The sequence below is a fragment of the Notothenia rossii genome, assembly GCF_949606895.1.
Source record: "Notothenia rossii genome assembly, chromosome: 4".
In the NCBI taxonomy this organism is placed as follows: domain Eukaryota; kingdom Metazoa; phylum Chordata; class Actinopteri; order Perciformes; family Nototheniidae; genus Notothenia; species Notothenia rossii.
In genome coordinates, this window is record NC_136902.1 from 64,469,014 (window position 1) to 64,492,656 (window position 23,643).

Below are 23,643 nucleotides of genomic sequence, written 5' to 3' on the forward strand. Positions count from 1 at the left end.
GGGTTCTATTTCATCCTTACTGACCACCAGAGGCGGTGCTTAGCACTGAATATCTTCTGTCTCGCGCATGCGCAGGTCGAATATTTATATCAACAAAGTCACGTGTGACCTCGTATGACCCCGGAAGGCATAAGTTCTGGTGTTGTCAACGAGTTCAGTCCTTTTTCATCTTCTCGCTGCACAGGTTACTCCTTTTATGAGTAGCAGCCAAGCTAGCATATTGAAAAAATTCTTTACCTGTAGCCTTGTGATCGTCTCGATCGGAGCTGCGGGCTAAAATGCTCGCCCTCCAAAGGCTGCGACGAGCTGTCCCCCTCCCGAAGGAGGGGACCGCGGTGTTCACCGCTCGGACTCGCAGGAGCTCCGGACCGGTAAAGAGCGGACGCTCCTGCACGTCAGTCGGTGAGATCGCTGCCATTTCTTTCTGATTGTGCTATCTATTCTCAAGCTAATGGATAATTGTGTCCCCAAGTTAGCCAAGTGCTCTCGCTCAGGCTAACTCGCTATTGCGCTAGTGGAGAGAGTATCCCTGCTCTCCTCTCACGGCATATACACCGTTAACTGACTTTATTTTTTACCCCAGTTAGCAGAGCGCTAACGCTAACTACTATTGTGCTCACTCCCCTCTCACTGCATATATTGTTTCCTGGCCCGGTTATTTACAGTCAGCTGAGTGCTCTCGCTCAGACTGACTTAAAGGCCCAGTGAAGTGCATGTTTTTGCACCAAAATGAAATGGCAGTTTCATTCCTTACATATCATTGTGCCTGTTCATGGCTAAAATAATGTTTAATAATTCATAATTAATGAATTAATGAATTATTAATTTTGCCGTCTGAGCCTAACGGAAGTTGCAGACGATAGTGGCTGTGACGTCACAAGATGTACCCAGTTGCGATTGTAAACATGGCGGAGACTCTGGAAAGTGATACTAGTGTGAGAGAAATGATTGATTTGGACAGCTTTTCGGACAGGATAGATGAGGAAAGTGATCAATCTGGTGCACTTTGAGGGCAACATTAAGAGATTTATGGATACAGCTCTCAACACTCATATGAAACATATATTTCAATAATCAAAAAACATTGGAAGGATTTCTTAACCTATTTTATACAACTAATATTACATAGATGGAAATATTTGTTTACATAGATGACCAAACCCACTGAGATAACTTAGGCTACAGTTTACCTCCCTGAGCTGACGTTATCTCTCTCAGTCCCACAGGAGAGCACTCTCCCTCTCCTTAATGTTGAAACAGCTAATCTCCGTTAGCTCCGAGCTAGCACCAGATGCTAACAACAACCCTGTAACTCTCTCAGTCTCTCTTTCTCTCTCTCCCGAATCGACCAGTGGCCTTTATTTATCATGATCAATCAAAGAATCTACGAAACAATGACACCAGCCAGGCTCACCTTCATCTTTTGGGAACAGAAACATCGCCACTTCGGCAGACTTGACATTACTACAGCCAGCGGCAATGCATCGTTTCCCCTGTGTTTTTCATCCCTCTTTCTTCACTGTCGCCTCCATTGTCAGGTTTTCTCGATTGGCAATCACTTCCAGTCGACTCCGACACACTTTCCAGGAAAATACTAGCTCAAAAACGTTGAGAAATTCGACTTTGAAAAAGAGAAAAAAATGAACGGTGGTGAATGTAAACAGTGCGGCGGCGTCCATCTCGTGACGTCACGCAGTAGATCGCAAGCCACGCCCACGAAGGCGAAGGTCGACTGCAGATTTCCCCGGAAAATTAAAAACTCGTCAAATTCGTTGCTATTCCAACATCTTTTGATATGGGTTCCAATGGACAATTTTGGTCATTACTATACGTATTAGCATAACAGATCATGCACAGGTGCACACTTCACAGGGTCTTTAAGCTGCCAGCAGCAATTAGTGTGGAGTTTTCGTTGGTGCTGTGGCTATGTTTAACGGCTTTAACACCTGTATGGCTCCTCTTCAACCAGAGGATGGCCATGACCTTTGCCTCTCTCTAGCTAGCCCAGATGAAGTCACTCCTTCTGGCTCTCCATTCTGGTGCCCGTTCAGAGCACACCGCTGGACCCAATCCACCCATGGCTGGGATGGTTCCAGCTGATGATGTGGTCTCGATGGCAGCTTCAGCCACTAATTTTAATGAGTATGACCAGTAGGGCCCATCCCATGCTTCTGGGCCTGGCTCCTGTCCCTCAGCTCATGAATCCTCGGAGGGGGCAGATGACGGCTCCATGGGTGCCGTCATTCGCATGGCACTGGCTCGCCAGCAACTGGATGTACGACAGCCAGAAACAGCACCTGCCAGTGCGTTCTTCAGGCGCACTCTGGCACCCGCCACCTTTACCGTTCCTCCCTCTTGTGAGTATCTGAGGGAGTTACATGCATGCTGGAGGGACACTAAGGCTCTTTCCCGTCTTACGTCCGATGGCCGAGCCCTGGCAGCCATGCAGGATGCGGCAAGATTCGGCCTTGACCACATGCGGGCAGTTGAGCCTACCACTGCCTCCCTCATAGTTTCCCCTGACGAAGCTCTAAGGTCGGAGGCCAGGTGCCCTCGACCCCAATGTCGGGTTACTGATGACCTGCTCACTAGGGATGCCAGTGATTATTCGATTATTCAAATATTCGTTACAGTCTCCATAATTGAATATTATTTTTAAAAATCGATTTTATTTATATATTTTTTTATTATTATTTATGTTTTTTTTTTTTTTCTGGCTTAGTTTCAACCAAAATATAGACTAATGCTAATAATAGTAATAGTATTAATAATTGTAAATGGCCATTGGTCACACCACCAGTTTGTTTTACTGTAAACTTGGAGGAAGCCTGCGTGCAGAGCAGACTGCTGCTGCAGCACGCTACACACCGACCCCGCCCCCACCCCCCCTCTCCCTCACACGTGCGACTAAAGATGAACAAAGCGGCAGGTAAAAAGAGTTCCTCCTCGTGGAACTACTTCAAACTTACAAGTCCAAAGGCACTTAAATGAAACAAACAACGAAATTCCTTTTGAATCGATTATTATTCGAAAGGGCTGCCGAATAATCGATTTTGATCATGGTCAGTTTCTGGCAACCCTACTGCTCACTAAGGCTTGCGATACAGCGGCACGCATGGGCCGTGAGGCAATTCCCTCTCTCACCTCATGCTCTCCCTCTCAGCTTCCCTGTAGCAGGATGCTCTCAGCGCTTCCTCTTCCAGCCTCAGTGACGCCTCATTACAAGCGTTCGCTCTGATGTCTAGAGAGCTTGGGCGCCTGATGTCCACTCTCGTCCAGACTCGTCGCCGGCTTTGGCTGGCACAGTCACCCTTGTCAGAGGCATGTAGGAGGACTCTCCGTGCTGTCCCAGTGGAGCCGGGGGAGCTGTTCGGTTCAGCTGCTGTACAAGTGCTCGAACGGACTGTCCAAGCTAGTCAGACCAGGCAACAGTTCTCAGCTCTTCACAGAGACATGCCCCCCCCGGTAGGCCTAGACAAGGTTCCGTGTCTGCCTCCCGAGGCCGCTCCCATCCACCGGCTCACCCCAGTGCCCACCATGGGCCTCAGCGTCCCACGAGGGGGCCGGCCCACTACCAGCGTGGTCCTGCTTAGGCCTGTCACGATAAATAATTTTGTTGGACGATAAATGTTCCTGGAAATTATTGCGATAAACGATAATATTGTCGGCACCATTGTAAGACCATTTTAGACCACTGACATACTGATAATATATCATAATAATTATAGTACATCCTTTCAAACAGAACTTTTTATTGAACATTCAACATTGCAAATGAAATATGAAATAATATTAAAATATATAAATGATATATAATAAATAAAACAAATTAATTAAATTATAATAAATTAATTAAATCACACACAACCAAAACAATAAATTAAATAGACTCAGGCTGGAATACAGAGCTCTCAATCCATCTATCTATCCATCTCTATATAGATGGATAGATAAATATATATAAATATATATATAAATAAATCAATATGAGCACACATTGTCTCACAAGCAAAAAAAATCTCCTTAAAACAACAGTCATGTGTACAGTCCACTGTCCATACAAAGGCCCAGATGCCTCAACAGGCCATATCCAAATCTGTTTTTCGAAGTTTTCGAGCAAGGAACACCAACATGTTTGCATTGCCAGGCAAATGCATCTTTGATTGTAAACTGTCGGGAAGGTGGGGGCTCTCCATCTCCAGCTGCCGTGTTTGCTACCAGCTGGGAAAACGGAATGGAGTGGTTGTGTTTTAGGTGTAGTTTAAAATGCGTGGTATTGCCTGCTTTTGTCGCTACCTTTTTTAAACAAATGCGACACACCGCCCGGCTCATTCAAGTCCGTAGGTTGGCCTCGTTGATTTGGCTTGAATCCAAAATACTGCCACACCGGAGAATCGAGATGTGTAGGTTTTGTAACCAATTCCATTTCATTTTAAATTCCCCGCGAGTAAGTCACACGTTGTCTCCCGCTTGTCGCTATATTATTAATTTGCCTGCTACGCTGCTGTACGTGCACACAGTGTCCTGACCTGGCTGTGTGTCAGCCCCGCCCCTTACAGCGCGCATGGACGGCAGCCACAGCTCGTCTGGCAGCCACAGCGCTCCTAGCTAAAATGCTGGTCACATCCTTATGTAAACAAACACGCATGTAAACGGCAATTTATCGAGCTCAGAAAAGTTATCGAGTCCATTTTTATTTATTGTACGATAAGTCAATTTATCGATTATCGCGACAGGCCTAGTCCTGCTAACTCGCCCCCAAGGCAGCCTCAGCATCCGGTGCCTAACCGTCGCCCCCCCAGAGCCTCCAGAGGCCGGGGGGCAAGGTACTGAGGGTCTAGAGCCGGCTGTCGGTTATTTCTCCCAGCAGCAGCTCGACTACTGGGTAGCTCAAACTTCAGACCCCTGAGTGGTTTCCACCTTAACCCAAGGGTACAAGCTTCAGTTACGACGCCGGCCCCCAGCCTTCAGCCGGGTCAAAATGACCACCATAAGCGACCCGGCAAAATAAGTAGCCCTAAACCAGGAGCTGTCAGTCTTCCTTGCCAAGGGTGCAATCGAGCCGGTGGACCCCATCTCACAGCCGGGGGCTTCTACTCAACATACTTCCTGGTAAGCAAGAAAGGCGGTGGACTACGCCCAATCCTCGATCTGAGGGGACTCAAAAAGTTCCTAAAGATTTCACCTTTCCATATGCTGAGCACAGCGGACGTTCTTCGTACCGTTGCCAGGGGGGAATGGTTCACGTCCGTCGACATGAAGGACGCTTATTTTCATGTGCTTATTGTGCCTCATCACAGGCAGTTTCTTCGTTTTGCCTTCAGAGGCCGTCATTTCCAGTTCAGGGTGCTCCCATTCGGACTCTCCCTCTCCCCAAGGGTGTTCACCAGGCGTGTTGCGGCAGCCCTCTCGCCCCTGCAGTCTCAGGGTATGAAGATTCTGCCATGCTTAGACGACTGGTTGATCTGTGCACCATCCAGGTTGCAGTCAACCCAGGACACGGCTCTCCTTCTCACTCATGTCGCCCGGCTAGGCCTCAGGGTAAACATGGAGAAGAGTTGTCTGAACCCCTCTCAGAGCCTAACCTTCATTGGTGTGGCTCTGGACACAGTCACTATGCAGGCCTGTCCATCTGCTCAGCGCCTGGACGACATCCTCCAGCTTCTTCCCCTATTCCGAAGGGGCAGGTCTCTGGCATATATTCTCTTTCTCCGCCTCTTGGGCAAGCTGACAGCTGCTTGTTGTCACTGCGCCCCCAGCAGAGATGGCTGAACGGCCTCCACTTGGACCCCAGGTGGCACAGGCACTGAAAAATCAGGGTGTCACAACAGTGCCTCTCCACTCTATCCCCATGGAGGGAGAGGTCGTATATGTCGAGGGGCGTGGCCATGGGCTCCGTCCCTTTCCGCAGAGAGACCATTACGACGGATGCCAGCCTCTCGGGGTGGGGTGCGGTGTGGCAGAACAGGACAGCTTGTGGGCAGTGGTCTGTTCAGGACTGCACAGAACACATCAACGTGCTAGAGCTACGAGCTGTGCACCTAGCACTCAGGCACTTCCTGCCATACCTGAGGGGGAGGCATGTGTTTGTTCGCACACACACACACACACACACACACACACACACACACACACACACACACACACACACACACACACACACACACACACACACACACACACACACACACACACACAGACACACACAGACACACACACACACTCGGACAACACTACAACAATGTATCACATAAACCACCAGGGGGGCACCAAATCTGCACACTTGCTCGAGGCGTCCCAGACTCTCCTGACCTGGGCAGCTCCTTGCCTGGCCCGCCTACGGTCAATGTATCTGCCCGGAGAACAGAACGAAGTCGCAGACTTCCTCTCCTGTCACAAGCTTCCACCGTGGGAGTGGCGGCTTCATTCACAGGTGTTGACCAGCATCTGGGGTCTCTTCGGCAGGGCAGAGGTAGATCTCTTTGCCTCGAAGATGTCGACCCACTGCCCCCTATGGTTCTCCTTGACAGAGTAGACCAGCCCTTTGGGTCAGGACGCTCTGGCTCATTCATGGCCAAGGTGTCTCCTCTATGTCTATCCTCCCCTTCCTCTGATTCTACTAACACTCGTCAGAGTGCTTCATCAGGGCCACAGGCTTCTTCTGGTGGCCCCCTTCTGGCCAGCCAGGACTTGGTTGTCCCTGCTGCGGGACGCCTTGGCGTCTCCCCAACAGGAAGGACCTCTTGTCTCAGCTGGAGGGTCGGATGTGGCACCCCGACCCCTGTCGCCTCCAGCTGTGGGTCTGGCCACTGGAGGTCCCGACCCGCTGCTGAGCGACTGCATAATGCCTGTCAGGAGGACTATTCTCAATGCAAGGGCACCATCTACTCGTAGGCAGTAAGAAAACAGGTGGAAACTGTTTTCTGACTGGTGCCAAGGGCGAAATGAGGACCCAGTACATTGCTCGTGCCTACTATCCTTGAGTTCCTGCAGTCCCTCCTGGACGACGGCCGGTGTCCCGCTACCGTCAGGGTGTATGTGGCTGCTATAATCAGCTCAACAACACAGTGGGGAGCCATAGGCTGGTATCCCTCTTCTTAAGGGGAGCTCTGAGGCTTTGCTACCGAACAAAATTATAATATTAACCTGAGTACTGTAAATCCACACTCCATGTTGCTTCTAAATTAAAAGTATTAAAACAAATATATATATATTTTTTTTTGTATTCATCTATCCTGGTTACTATAGCTTGTAATTAAAGGAAATAAAGGTTATTTAAAAAATTATAATTTATTTCTATATCTTGGGTACTCTAAATGCACCCTCCAAATAGTTCCTAGTATAGAGGTGGAAGGAGTGCTCAGATCCTTTACTTTAGTAAAAGTAGAAATACTATGATCTCAAAATACATTATTTCAAGTAAAAGTCTTTAATTGAAAAGGTTACTTAAGTACAGAACCTGACACGCTTTTTAAAATAAGTAAAACGAATCAACCAAAAAAGTGCTTGTTATGCAGAATGGCTCTTTCCGCATTATTCTACAACAGCATTATTCTGTTTTTATCATCAACAAATACATCTCATGATTTTATTGTTGTAGTTTGTCAAAGTTTAGCAAGTGTGTTACTTTTTAAAATACTAAGAATAAAAGTAGTACTGCATAATACCAAAAAAGACTATTTAAATGTAAAAAAATAAATGTTAAATATGCAATACATGTAGTGTAGTAAAAACACAAAATAGAAATGAGTGAAGTACAAGTAAGTCAAAAAAAGTACCTAAGTACAATACTTGAGTAAACAGTTACTTTCCACCACAGTAAAATAGTGTGCTCCCTCTTTACAGATTTCTCTAAGTATCACATTTTACTTACCCCGTTTGTGTTACAGTTTTGTTTAATATAAATATCAGTTAATGAGACCGGGTTATTACAGCATCTCGCACAACACCATCCCACTGGGACAGTAGCAGTGACTGTCACTGAAGCCATCTGCAAATTAATCACAGATATCACTTTCAACAATGACAGGGCAGTCCCTGCTGTTGTCTCCCTGTCCAGGAGCATAAAGGCATCGTGGTGGAGCAGCCGTCCATCCTGAGCTCACTGCGGACTCCGATGGCCACGGCCACCATAGTGCCCCCCCCACTGGACAGACTGGTAGGACTGGGAACCTTCGGCCCCATCAGCCCCACGGAGGAGAGGTCACTTGACGCTGTGTCCAGCTCCTCGGAGGCCACTGAGATCGGTCAGTCAGCACTTAGGAAAAAAATCATACCAAGTTCCCTATAGTGTTTACTTCCTGTCTGTTTTCTTCTCCTGTTCCCATTAGTGTTTACTTCCTGTCTCTCTTCTTCTACTGATTTCTCTGTCCTCCAGCTCCCTGTGTCTTTGACCTATTTCCTTCTTTTGTGCTGTTTTCTTAGTATCTTGTTTTCTTTAATTGGGAAAGTTAAGACATCATGAATCCAATTTAAACTTCAGAAATATAAATATGAATTTTCTAAAACTAATGTTTTTTTGGCCACAGCTGGAATTCATTTGACCAGACTTCTTTCTGTGGATTGATATGACTGCACAAAGTCCCTTGATCAGAGCGTCCTTAGCAACGTTCTACTACCAGAAAAAAATGAAAATCTAAATTGAGCAATCACAATTAAGTATTCCATTAAGCCGTTAAATAAACTGATTTGATTCAGGTATACATTACAAAATGCTTCTTTCCAAGCATTCTCCCCAAATTAAAAGAGAATCTCAGAGCAGTCAATTGATGACTATCTACTCACTGTTGCTGTACTGAATCTAATTGTTGCCATGGAGATAACGCTATTACAGTGAAACATTACAGTACATGTATGCTCTCCCCCCTTGTGTGCAAGCAGCCCTGAGCCCCCAGGTCACTCCCTCTGCGACAGAGAGCTGCTTCGCCCGTCAGCACAACGTGTCGGACAACAACAATCAGTGTTTCTCTGGAGCCAATGGCCACCTTCCCTCCCAGCTGATAGCACAGAGACCCGGAGCCATCGACAACCAGCCTCTGGTCAACACCGACCCCATGAAGGCAAGGATGTGTGTGTGGATGTGTGGGTGAAAGCAGGAGATGGATTGATGCTTGGATATTTATTTGAAGAAGAAAGTAAAAGTGTAGTTATGAATAGGGCTGCAGGATTAATCAAAATGTTATCCTATTCGCAATAATCAATAAGTAAATGCTAAATATGTGAAAATATCATTCTAAATTATTTGTTGTGGTCCTGCAAAGTCCTGGATTTCAAACGGTATTTTACAGACTTATAACAAATACTTGTTTGGGTACAGATACTGTACAGAAAAAGACACACCATGATCATTAAAATATGTATAAACATTATAATGTGAATAATGTTTCAAAAATGATCCTTCTCTCAAATATAGCAAATGATATAGTAAATGGTATCGCAATTGCAATATCAGTCCAAATAATTGCAATAATCTTTCCAAATCGAACAGCCCTACAATGTAGGTACAATGCACTCTATGTTAAAAATACAAATTAAAGTATCCCAAACATTATTTAACGGAATAGTTTCTCATTGGGAAATACATTTGTTATGTTTATTTCTGAGAGTGAGACAAGAAATCAACTGCAGAGTTTGTCAGAATATAGTTAGCCTAGCTCAGCTTAAAGAGTAAAAACATGGGTAAAAAGCAAGTCACATTACTTTAAACTCCCCAGTTTCTGTGTGTTATACCAGTAGTACGAAAAAACAACACAGTTAGCCATTAGCCTAGCTGAGCTTGAAGAGTGAAAACATGGTTGAGGTTCTGTTTAAAGTTTGAAAAACATCTACAATATCTATAAAGCTCACTAGTTACTGTATTTTTATGTAGTTAATTAAAAAATGCAGTAATAGAAAGAAAAACAACAACAACTTATGGCTAGCTAATTCTCTTGAAATAATGAATGAATAAAAAAGTGGTAACACTTTATATTAAGGTACACAAATTAACCATCAACTAGTTGTTAATTAACATGCATATTAGCAGTATATTGGCTCTGTATTAGTCATTATAAAACACTTATTAATGCCTTATTCTACATGACCGTATTCTACAAGTAATAAGCCATTAGTTGAGTCTTTCCTCAATAACCCTCTAATTAGTGCTTATTTATTGCAAGTAAGGAAGTTGTTGTACATGAGTTTGGGTCTTAATATGCTCTGCTCAATATGGGCCTAATAAGGCAGTAGTACCAGAAGAATAGTAATTCTCCCATAATAACACTTAACAAATATGATCTATTCTTATGTAACAAGACATGAAACTATAAGTGTTAATTGTGTCTAAATAACTCAAAATGAGGTATTTATATCTAAGAAAATGTTCTCTATTCTAAAGTGAAGTCTTGGTCATAACCAATAAGCTAGTAGTTTGACTCTAATTAGGTATTTCTATCTAAGAATATGTTCCCTATTTTAAAGTGAAGTCTTGTTCGTAACCAATAAGCTAGTAATTTGACTCTAATTGACCTGAACAGGTTCCCTATTCTAAAGTTGCCTCCTCTTCACACTTTGTAAATACATTATAGCACACACCTACTGAAATGAACCTCAACAGCACATGAACAAAGTAGGCTCACGTTGAAAAATATCTGTGTTATTGATGAACCACTAAAGAGAGGTTCAGACGTATGGTTCAGACATATACCAAAACATGTCAAGTTTCTTCAAGGCTGAGAACACACATGCAGCCTTTACTTTTTTAATAAAAACAGATTTTCAACAGATTTGATGTATTTGTGATCATACTGTGTGACCTTCTTGTATGTACTTACACAATAGGTGTACTGTTCTTTCTATGTGTTGTACTGTCTCAGTGTGAACATAGATTAAACAGCCAGCCAAACTCTTTTGAGAGCTAGGGAATGAGCAGCCATGCTCCTTTATTGACTTATTTCCAGTCCACTGACATTCAAACGGAGTGAAACTATAAAACAGAAGTTACAAGGCACTTAATGATCTCATACATGCAAGAGTAACATACACAGATGAAAACATAGGACTGCTAAGACTAAACAAGGTAAATATAGCTAATGCTAGCTAGCTGTGCAATAAGCATGTGTATACTTACAGGCTAGTATGGCTAACGCTAGCGTGTATGCTAACGCATTTTCTCATTGAGTTTAAACATCTCCAAATGTCATCACATAAACACAATACATGTTACTAATCTTTACAGTGTAAGTGTAAGGCTTACACTTACATTCATTGCTTTCTGACGGACTTGAGCCTTTTACTCTTCAGGTTGTATAAGAAAATTAGAAGTAACTTCCTGTAGCCTACCCGGTTTCCTGTCTAACTTTCAGGAGTACACATTTTACAAAAATATAAATATGCAAATATGAAACATACAGTTCAATATCACCTTGCTATTGGTAGCTGAACTGTAAATACAAAACATATTCTTAGATATAACTACCTAATTTTGAGTTATTTAGACACAATTAAGACTTATAGTTTCATGTCTTGTTACATAAGAATAGATCATATTTTTTAAGTGTTATTATGGGATAATTACTATTCTTTTGGTACTACTGCCTTATTAGGCCCATATTGAGCAGAGCATATTAAGACCCAAGCTCATGTACAACAACTTCCTTACTTGCAACAAATAAGCACCAATTAGACGGTTATTGAGGAAAAACTCTCAACTAATGGCTTATTACTTGTAGGATATGGTCATGTAGAATAAGGCATTAATACGTGTTTTATAATGACTAATAAAGAGCCAATATACTGCTAATATGCATGTTAATTAACAACTAGTTGATGGTTTATTTGTGTACCTTAATATAAAGTGTTACCAAAAAAGTAATTTGTGTACCTTAATATAAAGTGTTACCAAAAAAGTGTATGCAAGTATAACCATATTTATTTGTCTTTTATTTTGATGACACACAAGCCCTCAAGTTCTGTCTCCAGCAAAAATATATATATACACTCACTTTCCAAAAATAACTTTCCTTTAGAAATACTAATGGTATTGAAAGCGTTACGATATAAACATTAGAGTTCAGCTAAAGGGACACTTTTGTAGAACACTTGTAATTAAGAGCTCATTATGTGTTCCATGCTTCATGAATCAAAAAAAGAGATTACAAATAATTGGATTAACAGATGACAACGTATTACCAAAATAGAAGAAGAGTGTGTCATGAGACTTTAGCTTCATTACACATTGTGAGTCTTCAAAACAGTCTTTTTTTGTGGTCTTGATAACCAGCTGGTTGCATCAGTGTGTCCTTTGTTAGACAGCAGAGATGATCTGAGATTCCTAATTAGGTGGCACTACTCCCCTGCTGATGAAGGCTCCCAGGGACCAGATGGTGCTTCCTTTTTACTCTGTCTTACGTCTTCATCATGCTGTACTGATAGCAGGCTGCCAGCCAGTGCACAGCATTAGGATTCTGTCTCTGTGTATTATCTGTAATTCAAGCAGGCAGGAGAGGGTCTTTTGTCCCCTTCTAGAAATGCTGATGTGTGCGCTGTGTCCCTGCAGGCCCCCACGTTAACCATGGAGGGGGGGCGGCTGAGGCGCTCCCTGCTGCTGGTGCCTGGCAGGGACTTTGAGACGGTGCCAGAGCCGGTGTGGAGGGCACTCTACCACTGGTACGGTGCCAACCTCAGCCTGCCGCGGCCGGTGAGTGAATACAGCCCGCAATATACACACACATACACACACACACACACACACACACACACACACACACACACACACACACACACACACACACACACACACACACACACACACACACACACACACACACACAGACACACAGACACACACACACACTCGGACAACACTACAACAATGTATCACATAAACCACCAGGGGGGCACCAAATCTGCACACTTGCTCGAGGCGTCCCAGACTCTCCTGACCTGGGCAGCTCCTTGCCTGGCCCGCCTACGGTCAATGTATCTGCCCGGAGAACAGAACGAAGTCGCAGACTTCCTCTCCTGTCACAAGCTTCCACCGCTGATGAACCTCACTCGATGTGAGGCAACACTGGTCAACATTAACATCACAGCGTCTCAGACCTGCTGGAATATTACAACTAGTGTCTTAAGTTTCACAGGGACCCTATTAGTGTTGCACGGTGTACCGATACTTGAAAGGTACCGCGATACCCTGCCGTTAAAAATGTTACGATTCCTCCGTTTCATTAGTATCGGTACTTTAAGAATGACGGGGAAAAGTACTCCGGTGAGAAAGCGCCTTTTTAATAAGAGCTGTGTGGGTTCAGCGCTCTGCTTCCACTCCCTGCACTGCAGCCGTGCCTGCAGTCCCTCCCCTCTCAAGCACGCTCTAAGGTCCTCCCCTCTCTCGTGCACGCGCTAGCTGCCAGAGTATGTGAGAAAACGAGAAGCATGGCTGAAAGTGGGAGTGCAACTGCCGCTGCGCCTCGGCTTGTTGACGAAAAAGACGCCAGAAGCGGAAAAAAAAAGAAGTTGTTTATAGATGATGCTTAATTGTATTTAATACAAATTCTAGTCATTTATTTAATGTATTGTTCTCATTGTTTAAAAGTTTGTGTTATGGTTATGGTTCTGGTGTGAAATAAAGCACAATAATTACATTTAAGACTGTTTCCCTTTTTTTAAGAAAAGTTTCGAAAAAGAATCGGAATCGCAATTCTTGACTTGGTATCGGTATCGAAACCAAAATGTTGGTATCGTGACAACACTAGACCCTATTATGCTTTTTGCAGGAAGTTTAGGGAAAATTATATATTTCTTACTTAGATTTTATATCAGGCTCAAATAAAAACCTATGGAACATCGTTTAATAACAGTGGTTACAAGTTCTTTCTCTGAAATATTAGAACATGAATGTGTTTTATTTTGTGTCCTATATATTTTTTAGTTCCTTTCAGTCCCTATACATCTGAATATTTTATTTCAGGGGGAATTTGGTTTTGTAACATAAGGTGTTTGAGTAAAAATTTCCTATTTTTAAGATCAAATCAAATAGTTTTTAGCATATTACAGTAAGTAGTAAAACAATATTTATAGAAACATAAGCAGTTAAATTAAAATGTCCAATTAAAGATCAAATAAAATACATTTAAAATATTAATATAAACATAAGAAGTTACGTTTAAAAAATGCACACTGTGCTACAAAAAATAACATATATATCACAATAATGTACTTTCTTTTTTTAGATCTGTTCTGAACTGATCTACAGGAGTAAACGCAGCCTTGATCAATAACCTGTATTTTTCCAGACTGATCAAGCTGTGGTTTCCATGAAGTCAAAGTATAAACGTTTCCCCTCCGCCGCTGCAGGTTATCCTGGAGAGCAAGTCAGGCAGTGCAGAGCTGGAGCTCTTCCCTCGGTACCTCCTCTTCCTCCGCCAGCAGCCGGCCACGCGCTCCCCCCAGTCCAACATCTGGGTCAACATGGGTATGAGCAGCCTGCGAATGTTCCCACCGTATTTACCCCCACCAAGAGGTAACGTAAGCCTGCAGCAAGACCAGAGCAAGCCGTCGACAAATGCTTAATTGAGCCGCCCCGCATCCCCCTCCCCTCCCCCTTTTAATCCTCCCACAGTGGACTGATCCAGCCCGGGCAGTTCTCTGGAGTGGGCAGTGGAATGAACCAATGGCCGATGAAGGGGAAATAATGCTGATCACTCTAAAAGTTGCATAATTCAAACGTTTTTCATCTTCACAGACCTTGCAATTCAATTGTTAGTTTTGATAACACTTGTTCAAGTGCTCTACACTCTTAATCATAAGAAAACAACAAATCATAGCAACTTCAAGTTATTAAAAGGAATATATTTGAAACACTTTAGGCCTTGAAAATAATGTCAGGCATATCTGTACCCTCATATTTACATTTGGGCTTTGGAAGGTCAATTATTAACAATTTTGAACACCTGAAAAATTATCAAAGACATACATTTTCTCTTTAGCTGATTGCTTCACAAAATGTTCAGGAGTAATTTATCATATCAATAATTCAAACTTATAAACTTTATATTTCTGAACTGGTATCTCCTGTTTTTTTAAGAAGTAGCTCGTAAAAAAATAAAGTGTGTCGGATTAAGTACTTTGTTTGTGTTTGCCAATTACAAAGAAACATCATCTTACATTTTAATTGTTAAAAAAAACATTTTGGAAGATTTCTAAAACAGCAATGCTTGTAGTAGGGCTGCACAATCAAAGTGTAATTGCAATATTAAAAAAGCTTGTTTAAGGCTGAATATGTGTTAATATTGCACTCCCTTGTTTACTTTCGTTACTTAGTAACATCACTATGTAACACTAGCGCTTGTATTTGCTAGCGATCCAACACATTATGTATGATAGGCTTAGGGGCGGGACTTCTCTTAACCAAATACAACAGAGCCGACCAGCCTAACCAATCAGAAATGTATTCTCTCCAATATTGTGAATCATATCACAATTGCAACATCAGTCAAAATAATTGCAAATAGGTTGTTTTTTGTGTGCAGCCCTAGTGTGTGCTTGATTATGCAGCCATTAAATCAGCAACATCATTGAGATTTGACACGTTGATGATTGTATAGGATTGAGCTTTTTTCCTTTGGTACATGTAGTTGTTTCATATCAAGTTATCTTAGTGCAGTCTTTGTCACTATTATCTTCATAATGTAAACTCACGCACGATCAAGCTGGATTTAACTCCAGTTTTTATCCCTTTGCATGATGTATATGAGGATATGATGGATAAACTGAAAAGGCCTCATTGCTAAAAGAAGCCGATGACAAAGCATGAAATGAAGAAGTGGCTCCTGGGTAATCCGGCATCAGCACTCAGCATGCGAGCACTTTTTCAAATCAAGTCATCTTATCAGGTTTCAGTCCCGAGTGAAGCTTCGGGTTCCATCATGACTCATAATGTGTCTTGAGCAGCTGCTTTTCATTGCCTGCCATTAAAGCCCTCTCTCAGGGATGTGGCTAAATATCTTCAATTGATCCAATTATGCGTCAAATACAACACAATGTCTTCCTGACAACAGTAGAGCATTCAAACAAGTGTAGAGGATGGTTCATTGAAAAGCAAATCTGTGAAGGTTGAAAGCATAACACTATAAAATCACAAGTTTATTAATCATTTTCAAGTCAATATCAGTTAGGTGAATATTAATTGAAAGAAACAGGACTGATATTGATTGGTTTGTCTTTGATTTGATCCAATCTGAGTCCACTAAATCCACTAAGATGATTGACCAATCAAGTCTGCGCTGATTGATTATAAAATTTAAAAAAGCCCTTTCTTGCTGCTTCCTTACAACTAATCCTCAGTCACCACAATGCTGTTGTTGGAATTGATCAGTTGTTTGCATCTGTAAGCTTGTGCATTGACAATGTTAGTTGACTTTTTAATCACACAAGGATTTTAAAGTCACTGTTGAAGCTAAGAAATAATTATATTAACACACCGATTTGCTCTAATGATGTTTTTGTGAATTTTCCTGTCGTTTTTGTGCGCCTTAGCAGGAAGCGTGCCCTCGCCCAACGCTCCTCTGAAGAGGATGCTGGCCTACACTGGCTGCTTCAGCCGCATGGGCACTATCAAAGACATCCATCTGTACTTGTCCCAGAGACTGCGCATCAAGGAGGAGGACATGAGGCTCTGGCTCTACAACAGTGAGGTGGGCCAACAAGCTTTCACAGTTACTTTCATACATATGGCAATATCAGATATTGGTCAGCCAGTATATTACAAATCATACTATATTTTTATAGCACTTTTTATGCTATATTGTGCTTAATAAAACCCAAAACGTTTTTATTTTAAGTTTCTAACACCCCCTCTTTTGCATGTAATTCATGGGGGATGTTCCACAATTTGGGGCCATAATAATAATCCTAACAGTGGAACTTTGTTTTTACTTTAATCGGTTAGGGTTCATAGGTTAAAAGCAAATCTGATAGCTAGGACCAAGACCATTAAGAGCGTTAAAAACCAATACAAATATTTTAAATAAATTCTGATCATAAGGATGAAGGTAGTTAATAATGTTGGCTGGATGTTCACTATAACACTTAAAAAAACGTATAACTAAATCAAAATGTTGTCAAATGACCACACAAGCAAACAAGGGGACAAAAAAATAAACTCAACTCACTCAAAGTGTGGAAGGAGCAATGGGATATTAGGAGCCCAGCAGCTTTCATGAGACCAAATGTAATGGTACATTTAAAATGTAGTGATGCAGAAGAGTAATAGTTCCATAATCTGATGAATTAAAAGTATGTTTCTCCTCTCTTTGTCCTGCAGAACTACCTCACCCTCCTGGACGATGAAGACCACACACTGGAAAGCCTGAAGATTTATGACGAGCAGCAGCTAGTTATCGAAGGTTTGAATCACCTACCTGTTACAAATCCCACCAAAAACATATATTCAGACGCATAAAAGTGTTACAACAACACACAATCTTATTGATAAATGGTCATTCTAAACAATGAGTGAATTGGTTTAATCTCTTCCTTTCCCTCCAAAGTCAGGAACAAAGACATGAGCTGGCCTGAGGAAATGTCTTTCATTGCCAACAGTAGTAAGATGGACAGACACAAAGGTAAGCTGGAAAACACTGGAGGCAGTGGCGGCCGGCCCATAGGGGCGCTAGGGGCGCCGCCCCACCTCTTCCCACATACAAACATTATTTATTTATTTAATATTAAAAAAAAAAAAAAAAAAAAATTAAATATATATTTCAAAAATATATATTTTTTTAATTTTTAATGAACAAGGTAAATATCATACAATTGGTATCAGTAAAATGTATAATATACAATAAAATCTTGTTTAAAATTGTGTTACGATGTCTAAAGTTACTGATAAGTCACATGTTTCCTGCCTGGCCTTGCCCTTGGCATTAGTTTATCATTACGGGGCGCTGCCCCCGAGCCAAATAGCAGCAACCAGCACATTGCAAAAGTCTCAATAGTAAACTGTGCTGCCGAAACATAATTTCAGCCAATCAGCGCCGTCAAATATTTTGGTCACGAGGGCGCTCACGTTGGCGCCCACGTTGCTTACGTGCGTTGACGTGAGTTGTTTTTTAGACTCGTGAGGAACAACACAGCCGTTAGAAAAACAACACAGCCGTTAGCTCTTATCACTCAGAGCTCACAGCTCTTCATATCTGTTCAGAAACTAGACAAAAGTTAAACAAGTACAAAACACATACTGTCTGTGTCATGGCGAATACAGTCGCTGGTTTATTTATGTCTGTATAGGCCGTTGTTGTGAGTGTGGACGGTCGGAGCATTTACAACGTTAGCTTAGCCAAATCTCCATTAGAAAACACGCATTTTAAAAGGTTTTTCGCCTGCCGTCTGTCTGCAGACTTGTCAAAGCCTTAATTCATGGTTTTTACTATCCGGTATCAGTATGTTGTTACTTCGGCATCATTTTGAAACGTGTATTACAATTAAATCATGGTCAAATATGTTCATCTTGTTGTAGTTGTAGCCCCCTTGACAGCGTTTCTCTCTCTAGTTTAGCATACTCAGCCCAACTCAGCCTGGTTGTTCCTGGCCCTAGAACCACGATTGTATGGGGCCATTACATCACCAGAAGTCCCAATTTAAGGGGTCATTAAAAAAATGTTTTACTCACTATATCAACAGCCCCACCAAAAATATTTTCCACCAGACGCCACTGCTGGAGGAGCTTATGTGCTTTTGTAAATGAGAAATTTTTAGTTTTGTCAAATATTGACCTGCTATGAATGGTGGATATGAACTGTAGTGCAGACTCTGCAAAATACATATGAAGGGACATCTTTCCATCCTCACAAACCTACTCTTTGTATGATATAGTTGGAGGCAAGTTGGGTGACCAAGTGTCCCTTTTTGTGCTGGACTGCATAGCATTTTAATCATTTGTTCCACAAATTGAGCTAATGTTTCGCATTTGATTGACAATCGCCATTCTTAATCTTGGTTTTTATCCAAAGCCATTCCTCCTGAAACCCAAAAAAGGATTACTAAACAGATAATGTAAGAGCCGCTAAAATAACAAACTCGCCATCATACAGGTCAGCAGTCTGTGGAAGAAAGCTACCTCCCTTCATTTATCCAGAATCAAAGATTGCTAAAAAAGTATGCGTACGATTGTTGGTTGGAAAAAGAATCCATTCAAACCAAATATATTTAATTCCTTTAACTGCATAGTTTGGGCAAACAATAAACCATTGTTATTAGTATTTAACGTAGTTAGTTTTAATATTAATGTTTACCTTTAAGGGTTACATAGACATCATATTTAAGTCTATCCATCTCTTAGTGTTGCAGAAACATATCCCACACAAACACACTCGTTGTCTCACATGTGCCAACATAGTATATAACAATATTGTCTCTGATTCCCTCTAGCAACAATTATAACTTTATAGTATGAGGTCAGTATAGAAATCTTGTCTTTGTTTCCCCTCCCAGTTCCCACAGAGAAAGGAGCCACAGGCCTCAGTAACCTTGGCAACACCTGCTTCATGAACTCCAGTATCCAGTGTGTGAGCAACACCAAGCCTCTGACAGACTACTTCATCTCAGGGAGACACCTCTATGAGCTCAACAGGTAGGTAGCACTCTGGTCTGAATGTTCCCATCATGATCCTGAACCTATCACTCTAAATGGCCCGCGTTGGTGTGTTTACAGAACCAACCCCATCGGGATGCGAGGTCACATGGCCAAGTGCTACGGTGACCTGGTGATGGAGCTGTGGAGCGGGACTCAGAAGAACATTGCTCCGCTCAAACTCAGGGTAAGAAGCTTCACCACTGCTCTGAAAACATGACATTTGAAAGACTTGTGGGTCCACAATGAAGACTAAGAGATAAGGTGTAAGAACTAGAAACTAAACAAGGGTGAAAGTAGATACAGTATCTCCATTGACAGAGAATACCCTATTTTCTTGGAATTTAGTATGTCTGAAAGCGTAGGATAGATACAGTAAATAATCAATTCAAGGTTATTTCAGACATGAAGTTAAGTTTTCCATTATTTACTATTTATTTCCAGTAGAAATGCGTTATTAATGCTTGAGGAATTGCTCATTTAATGAGGAATTTATTGTACATTTCGTGTTTGGCTTAATTGAAAGGATGATCGTTTTGTCTCAGTTCCATACTTGATGATTACATGTGATTTGTTGTTTTGTTTGTTTATCTTCATGGTGTTTATGTGGCTATAGTGTGTAAATGTGTGTTTGACTGAAAGAGTGCTAATGCTAACAGGGATAACGGGTTGTTATGTCTCTTAGTGTAGCATCTGTTTGATTTAAACTTAGGTTCTGGGTCTGGTCAGGTATTGTAGTTTTTTTCTCTTCACATTTCTGCAGTTTTAAAGGCAATACTCAGATTGTATACTTAAGTAAAAGTAGAAAAGTCCCGCATTAAAAATATTTTCTGAAGCAACAGAACCCTAACCCTTGTCATCACAGCAGTTAAAGGTGGAGCTCATTTAAATGACATAGTGTATTGCAGCTAGATAACGTACAATGTACAATTTACTTTTTTTTAAGCTAATAATCTGAATCTGTAAAGAAGCTTTCAGATTAATGTAGCGGAGTAAAAAGTATAATATTGGCTTCCAAAATGTAGTGGAGTAGAAGTGAACAGTAGCATTAAATGAAAATTCTAAAGTAAAGTACAAGTACCTCAAAATTGTACTCAAGTATGATATTAAATGTACTACCAGCACAACTGTATCTGCTGATCCTACTTGCTACCGGAGTTATTTTAATAATTGTCTTTAAAAGGCTTTAACGGGTTTGTTTGTTGAAATAAACGTTGTGATATCATCGCTTCCTCCCCAGTGGACAATAGCAAAGTACGCCCCACGCTTTAACGGCTTCCAGCAGCAGGACTCCCAGGAGCTGCTGGCCTTCCTTCTGGACGGTCTCCATGAAGACCTGAACAGAGTCCATGAGAAGCCCTACGTGGAGCTGAAGGACAGCGACGGGCGGCCCGACTGGGAGGTGGCCTCTGAGGTCAGAGACACTGCTGATCAACTACTATGGTCCACAAATGAAAGGAATACTTCTCCAATCACTGTAGTGTAACGGTTTCGGACAGAGTATCGTATCTCTGCATAGAAAGAAGGAAAAAATCACAGTCAAAGGTTTCGGGGATAACTTAAAGAAAAGGCATCTGTTAAAAAATAATGAAGGTTCAATATATTTTTCCATTTGACATAGCAAGCAATATCTTACATTTGCAACATTTTAATAAATTACACAATAACTAAATAATTACAATAACCCTTATTCATTTATTTGTACATATCTTATATGGAGCTAAATCTGCTTTGATGATCATTCGGAAAAAACAAACCCAGATTCAGCCCCATAATCTTGTACCTTGTTTTTTATTTAATTTTTAACTCATGTGCAATGCCTTGTTTTCTATGCTGCTGTGACAAAAAATAATCCCACAATTGGATCAATAAAACTACACTTACATAAATAGAGTAAAAGCTATAAAACCGAATAGGCCAAGTACTGTATGACTTTAGTATTTCAACTCTCTGAACACTTAATGCTACCGTTTCAATTGAGAGTGGAGCACTCCCCTCATTGGAGAGAGATTGATTTAATAAGCTGTCCTTTCCTCTGCAGTCCATTATAAGAGTCTAATCAGCCAAGCTCTACTTTAATTAGGTATTTTTGCTGAGGTAGGACTTGTGTGATCTGACTGTTCTGTGTGTGTGTCCATGCTCCTGCTCCCTGAAGGCGTGGGAGAACCACCTGCGCAGGAACCGCTCCATCGTGGTGGATCTGTTCCACGGTCAGCTCAAGTCCCAGGTGAAGTGCAAGACGTGCGGACACATCAGCGCTCGCTTCGACCCCTTCAACTTCCTGTCCCTGCCCCTGCCCATGGACAGCTCCATGCATCTAGAGATCACTGGTGAGGGGAGATTCTGAAAGTACCCTTCTTTGAAAATAACCTGAACAAGGTATAATGTTGTGTTTATTTTTGCAGTCATTAAACTGGACGGCTCCACCCCTGTGCGCTACGGCCTGCGGCTGAATATGGATGAGAAGTACACAGGGCTGAAGAAACAGCTGAGTGAGCTGTGCAGTCTGAAGCCTGAGCAGATCCTCCTGGCTGAGGTCCACACCTCCAACATCAAGGTACAACATCACACTGCAGGCCTCATCTTAAACACTTCAAGGGCAGGAAGCAAGATTATGTTTAGGGTCCTTCAACACATAAAGATATCAGATTAAAGGCCCAGTTAACCCAAATTATGTAAAAAAAAAACACTTCACAAACAAAATTCAACATATACTTTGTTTTGGGGTGGATGCATAAGATGTAGGGCTGATGACATGCTAACTTGCATTTGCAAAGCATCATTATATTAAAAAGGAAAGAAAGATCAAGCATTGAAGACCGTTTCGAACAACGATGTCAACTAAGCTTCATTTACTCTTTTGAGATTCTTTTACTCTTGCAAATAAGATCAACATCTGAAATAATCAGGTTTCATTTACAATCAACCTTGGCTTCATTGACCACTGTGCAGGCAACTGCATCATTGATATTATTTCCACCAACATAAAGGCAGCTGTATTGTACTTAATAAAGAATTCTTTTTTTGTTGGATTATTCTAAATATTATTCATCTACTGTAATTGCTATTGTTCTATATAAAGCATGTCCTTACTATTTCGGTTCAATGCCTTTATTTACACAGCAGAATATGGCTTCTAGGGTATTGGTTTCTCATCACTGCAGCTTTTACAGATGTTAGCCTTTTGACTATTGGAGTTCACTTTAGTTGTTGCATTCTTATTTACATAGTTAGACAAAGTTAACATAATGTTTTCTATGTTCCACTGTAATGATTGTGATACAAAATGATATTATAAAATACATACTGTGTCCTGTCCTTGTTCCTATTGATTTACTAAGATAAATATTAACACAAAATTTAAATTACGTTTTTATGTTATTGGATAACTACTTCGGGGCAAGACAAATGTGACCTGATCTCCTCTCAGGGCAAGTGAAAAAAAAGTAAATCCTGACCAGTGTGTGTCTTTAGTATAAGAGTCTTAGAAAGGGAAGCAGGTTTCACATATATAATCTATATTCAGAATCAGAATCAGAATACCTTTATTAGTCCCACAGAGGGGAAATTTGCAGCGTTACAGCAGGAAAGAACCACAGACAGCTTAGTGTTGCATATCTTAAATGCCTTAAAAAAAGTACTAAATTATAAGATAATAAACAAACAACACAACAATATGCTAAAAAAGTACTAAGTTATAATATAATAAACAATAAACAATATGCTAAAATAAAAACAAAAAAAAGGTTACATCATTTTCATAAATACAGATTGTCTTCAATCCATTTCCACTCCTTTTTTCTTGTTTCACAACAATGTGTTTAACCATAGCATGAGCATGATGCTAATCTGCTACTGTCTGTCTTTGTGTCAAGACCTTTCCTCAGGACAACCACAAGGTGCGTCTGTCTGTGAACGGCTTCCTGTGTGCGTTTGAGATCCCGGTGCCAGGTTCCCCAACGTCTCTGTGCTCGCCCACGCTGACAGGTGAGCCTCACCCTCGGTCATTGCTCTCTCATGAACATCTCTCTGTCTGA

The 23,643-nt window shown here is 41.5% G+C and overlaps 1 protein-coding gene across 6 annotated transcripts in view; it reads left to right on the plus strand.

Annotated features, from left to right (window-relative positions):
* usp32 (ubiquitin specific peptidase 32) overlaps positions 1-23,643 on the plus strand; it is an 81,476-nt gene that overhangs the window by 46,965 nt on the left and 10,868 nt on the right. Inside the window, exons 13-25 of one of the 6 annotated variants that reach the window (XM_079674319.1) lie at positions 8,030-8,246; positions 8,881-9,059; positions 12,536-12,676; positions 14,332-14,497; positions 16,513-16,670; positions 17,300-17,381; positions 17,526-17,600; positions 19,468-19,606; positions 19,688-19,793; positions 20,847-21,020; positions 21,762-21,936; positions 22,012-22,163; positions 23,482-23,593. In XM_079674319.1, coding sequence (XP_079530445.1) covers positions 8,030-8,246; positions 8,881-9,059; positions 12,536-12,676; positions 14,332-14,497; positions 16,513-16,670; positions 17,300-17,381; positions 17,526-17,600; positions 19,468-19,606; positions 19,688-19,793; positions 20,847-21,020; positions 21,762-21,936; positions 22,012-22,163; positions 23,482-23,593 — 1,876 coding nt within the window. The remainder of the gene's footprint in view (positions 1-8,029; positions 8,247-8,880; positions 9,060-12,535; positions 12,677-14,331; positions 14,498-16,512; positions 16,671-17,299; positions 17,382-17,525; positions 17,601-19,467; positions 19,607-19,687; positions 19,794-20,846; positions 21,021-21,761; positions 21,937-22,011; positions 22,164-23,481; positions 23,594-23,643) is intronic. The other 5 variants (XM_079674320.1, XM_079674324.1, XM_079674323.1 and 2 more) reach the window with 5 other exon arrangements.